Raw genomic sequence first — 5,145 nt, 5'->3', positions numbered from 1 at the left:
AAAATACTATACTGGGAATGAAATGTTACAAGATTATAAAAATCGTATCACAACATTTACAGACTTTTACTGCAATCATAGCACCACCAACAATAAGACTTGCAGAAATTTAAGTAACGGATACGTTTGTAATGGATATACCATAAAGAAGACTGATAAATAATTTATGACACATCGTTTACTTCGGGTCAAAGAATAACTGTCTTAAATGGCAGTCACTAAAATCCCGACCGACTTCAAACATTTAATTTGCAACTAAAAAATTTTTTTGCTTATTTCAAATATGTCAACATATGAAGGAAAATGTAAGCTAGTTAAAAGAGTTTAAAACAATTTTACCCAATTCTTCAAATACAGATACATACATATATACAATATATACATATACTCGTTTCCTTGTATATAAGTATTTTGATATGATTGACCCTTTTACATACATACATATGTACTCACCACGTTTTCGTTTAGCTTGCAGGTATTAGCGCAACTGGCGACGCAGCTCGACTGAAATTTTAACTATAAAAAATAATAGCTTTGTACAAGTTTTAATCTCAACATATTTACATGTTGATCATTTTCTCCACCCTGGAAAAAGAGGATTTGATAGTTAAATAGTACGCGTAAGTTAAAAATTCAAATAAACAATACACAAACATGAATGGTATAACACAATTAACTTGGCTTTTACTTTATATTCAGTTAACGTAAAATTTACCATTTAATATTGGAGAAATTTTAGTTTTTTAGATATCGAAATTATTTTGAAATTAGATCTCTTAATGGACATAAATAAAATAATCGAAGAAACTAAAAAAAGCCATAACATGAATAATATATTTTTGTTTTTGACATTCGTCTGACAGTATTTATGATGATGTTGGTTCAATAACGTCAGGATTTTTTACCATGTATTCCATTTTATGGTATTATAATAAGCAATTCAGTGTAGTAGACATTTTATTTACGGAGAAATGCGAAAACATTATTGACGGTATACAAATCCTTGGGATTGTACTTGAGGTTTAGTTTTGAAAAAAATGAAAATCCCATTCGTCATTTTATCAAAAATTATAATAATAATAATTCTTTTTTAGTTTTGAATGAATGTTTATGCTCTGAAATATATATACACGTATGTTTTTTTATTAAGGATTTGTTTTACTTTTAACATTATTGAGATATTAAAGGAATTAATTATCATTTCTTTTAAATTGGATCAAACTTTATACGGTGTGGTTCAGTAGCTTTGGAGTTTACAGCGGACATCGTTGTCAAGTCGACGGAAATAAAATAAATATATAGAAAGAGTGGATCCTTCTCATAGAAATAATATAAACTTTGCAGTCTATCTATTGAATGAAAAAGTAAAGTCAAAACTGGTTAAACGGAACTCGACATTTTATTAATAAAAAAAAGAGCCACATTTTTCCCACAAAAGTGATTTAAACTCTTTAATGTTATTACTTTATAAAGATAAATTAATTGAGCCTCTATTTGTTCTCAATTGATAAATGTTTCTTAAATTATCTGTTGATATACATATACTTATATATAATATAATATAAAAATTATCAAATATGTCACTCACCCCAGCATCAGACGGATCAAATATAACCTGAAAATGCATAATTTGTAATCTGTTCGCTATTTTGAAGTGCGATTAATATACTTACATTTTGCAAAATGCACTCGGGCTCTTTAAGACAACACTGCAAATAGTTTGAGAAAAACGATATATTTACAGATGTATTGATATATGTATTTCACAATAAGTAAGGTTATATACAATACGTTTAATAAGCAAGAATTGAAATAATATCACTTGAAAATTATGAATTTTTATAATTAATAAACATATAAAACACGAAGAAGCTTAAAAAATACTGCGCCTACGCACCCTATTGGCGGAGTCTCGATCATCTTCGCCGCATTCTAGCTGCAAATAAAAATACACGTTTAGTTATTTTATAAGTTTATGTAAAGATATAAAAAAGTGCTAAATAACATGATCGCATAATGTGTAACAATATAATTATAATTAAATAAATGTGTACATACAAATATGAATATTTTAATATGTACAAAAGTTATGAATACTAGGCTGTTCTCGTGCAGAAAAARTATAAGACACATACAGATTGATTTAAAGGCGAGTCAATATAGGACATTTGGGACTGGCATCATATTTTTGTAGTGGGAACTCATCTTAAATAACGATAGAACTTTTTCTCAACTTTGTTAGATGATGGTCGTACCACGCACATACATTCACAACAGATGAAGCAGGATATGTAACGAGTGCTTAAATAGTCTACGCCGATGGTTCTCTTCTGTGAGTCTGAAACTGGCGGAGGAAAAAACARAAGTTCTACTCATAAGCACTAGGAAGATAGAAGAGCGAATAGAGCTCACCAAGGGCACAATAGACCTTAGGTCGCGGTGCATTACCTCAAATAATATTCTATTCTATTCTATGATGACCAATAGAGGCTGTGTGCGTTCCAGCCGGCAATTCTTAATAGCGAAAGCAATGAATTCCGTAATACTGTATATAAAAGCGTATGCTTAACAAATAATTGCAGTGCATAGGATTTCTGCAATTCGGGTAATAAGTGCTTTCCGGACTATATCAACCGACRCTGCTGAAGCCTGAAGCTGAATTAGCCAGCATGCCACCCATTGACATCCAGGGAGATGAACTCGAGCGTTTATATCAATTACCAACGCCTAAAACAGTATCGGCAAGAACATAGGAGAGAAACAAGAGTACTAAAATGTGGCAGGAGCGGTGGAACTCCTCATCCAAAGGGCGCTGGACCCGTCGACTTAGATTTCCATCTGACCCAAATACTTAGTAGACATGGATGCTGTTTGGTCAGAAGCAGGTCACTGTGTAAAATCGGATGATGGTAACCATGAATTATGCTATTCACATTTGTGAGAGCGCCGCTTATGCAAGTTAACAAAATAAATATTTTGTTATCCAGTGTACCATGTAAGCTTAAGAATGCTCAGGAATGCAGGTACACAATTTGGCAAACGCATCACGCCACTTTACCGCTACCCACTAAAAGAGCGCCAAACGAATATTACGGACTTTAATGACGTTACCAGCACGCCACTAACAATACGCGTCGCTGCCGACGTCTCGCTCTGCCGGCGCTTAGAATATTAAGTTGGTGATAGCATAAGCTTAGATTTAAGTTTCACTTTTAATTCGRTTGTTCTTTAAGTTGGTTGGACATCGCTCCAACAACTTAGAAATTAAGTTAAACAAGCATTTTTGTACAGTTGTAACAAACTGTTTAAATAAAAACTTAAAATAAGTTAACTTGCATATGCACATCAATTCTTACACCCGTTACGGGTTTCTATAATTTCTACTTAATTGCATTTTTTGTATGTTCTCTTTTGCAAGCAGGTACATATGTATATACATACGCACAAACATACGTATTTTATACCTACGCCCTCATAAGCATATACCCACAAGCTTACATAGCTAATGAGAAAATTAAGCACAATAAGGGGTAAAAACTGGTGCTAGCATAATATTAAGACCTTATTAGGAGTGTTAAGTTRAAAAGAAAATTAATGGAAACTTAAAATTAAATAAAAATCAATTTGTTAACTGGACATTAATTTATTATTGGGCTCCTACATAATTTGACCGTGACCGGACATGTGTTCTACAGTTAATACTTTCGATCAAGAAAATCCAATAGATTAATGTCCAAGTTAATTTAAATAATTCGTTTTGTGTAATACTGGCAAGAACTGGATCTGCGTTTGTTCAACCACATGGAATTTGCCCACATGAGCCCATGATTTTGAAAGTGGTATAAGTCATATTTTTTTTGTTTCGAGATATTTAGAGTTTTGCATTTTAAAGGATTAAAAAATATTCTTGCATTATGAATTAGTGAATGAACAGTAAAGTTGTCCCAACAAACAAGTATTTATTATGATTGTGAAATTTATAGCCATTTTTAAAAGAAAATATGGTTTTGAAAGGTTTAAATGACTTGTACCACTTTCAAAATTAACTGCATGACTTTATAAATGACTTATACCACCAATGAAACAATTTTATTAGTAGTTAACATTTTATTCAAACTCATTTCATTGTGACTAAGTAAATTATTCATTTTGTACATTTGTACTACCGAAAATGGGTTTCTCATCTTAGATGATTTTATTAAATTATAATAATGCTCAGGGACATATAAATAATTCAATTTTTTAATTTTTGTTTTTATCAAACCAAAATCGCGATCATTGACAAAAAAGAATGGCCGGATACCATAAATTTATGATCAATTGTTTCAACATTGTTATCAGATGACTGAACAATTTTTAACCATATTAAAGCTATGTTAATGTTTCGATTTTGTCCTGAGCAGGCATCACTGTAAGCTATTATATGCTTTTGAGTGGTAATGTTCCGAATGTGCTTTAAGATGCAGGACGCAACTTCCTGTGATCCTCTTGAGGCGATTGTTTCATCCCATGCATACATTTTAGCATTTCCATTGTGGAAATTATGAAACCCTAAATTGTATACATACATGTTGCGCTTATAGTAAGCTACCGAAACAGAAAGTTTTGGATACGGAAGCGCTTTCTGTAGGTCAAATGTGAATCCGTAATTTTCACACGGGTTATCTTTTGTTTTTTGTATGTCATCTGTTAAACTGTTTTTTTTAAGATGTAAATTTCCATAAGATGCAACTTCTCGTCTTCATTACTGGATGCTTCAATTTTTAGTTTTATCGAATCACACTTTTGGCACGTGTCTTTACGAGGAGTGTGAAAATTTAGGTTGAACTCAGTATTAAATATTTTTCTATAAGTACACTCCTTTACACATGATGTATTATTTTCATCACATTTTTCCACATACAGCCCATACATTTTTCGAATATCTAAGTCAGCACTTAGATAYTTTCGACCTGAAGTGTGATGTGATCGCGTGTAATGGCTCTCACATGCTGGAAAACTCAGAATATGAYCTCGTACTACTTTAATTTTTTCTTCATCTGTTTTTCTAGATGAACTAGCCATTTTGCCACGACCATCCATTCCAGGTGTTTCAGAATTTAAAGCACGGCTTAATCTTCCGTTAGATATTTTGAAAGTATCCAA

The 5,145-nt window shown here is 31.9% G+C and overlaps 1 protein-coding gene across 2 annotated transcripts in view; it reads right to left on the bottom strand.

Moving 5' to 3' along the window:
• Window positions 1-453: 453 nt before the first annotated feature.
• The window catches only part of LOC108975965 (interaptin-like), a gene marked incomplete at its 3' end in the record, with an annotated part of 18,148 nt that continues 13,456 nt past the window's right edge, over window positions 454-5,145 (bottom strand). For both annotated transcript variants that reach the window (XM_018944823.1, XM_018944824.1), the window contains 5 exon segments: window positions 454-516; window positions 565-585; window positions 1,589-1,615; window positions 1,674-1,709; window positions 1,898-1,936. In XM_018944823.1, the coding sequence (XP_018800368.1) occupies window positions 454-516; window positions 565-585; window positions 1,589-1,615; window positions 1,674-1,709; window positions 1,898-1,936 (186 nt within the window).

Source organism: Bactrocera latifrons, unplaced genomic scaffold, assembly GCF_001853355.1.
Source record: "Bactrocera latifrons isolate USDA-ARS-PBARC rearing strain unplaced genomic scaffold, ASM185335v1 scaffold_703, whole genome shotgun sequence".
In the NCBI taxonomy this organism is placed as follows: Eukaryota; Metazoa; Arthropoda; class Insecta; order Diptera; family Tephritidae; genus Bactrocera; species Bactrocera latifrons.
This window is presented reverse-complemented; position numbering and strand designations above follow the sequence as displayed.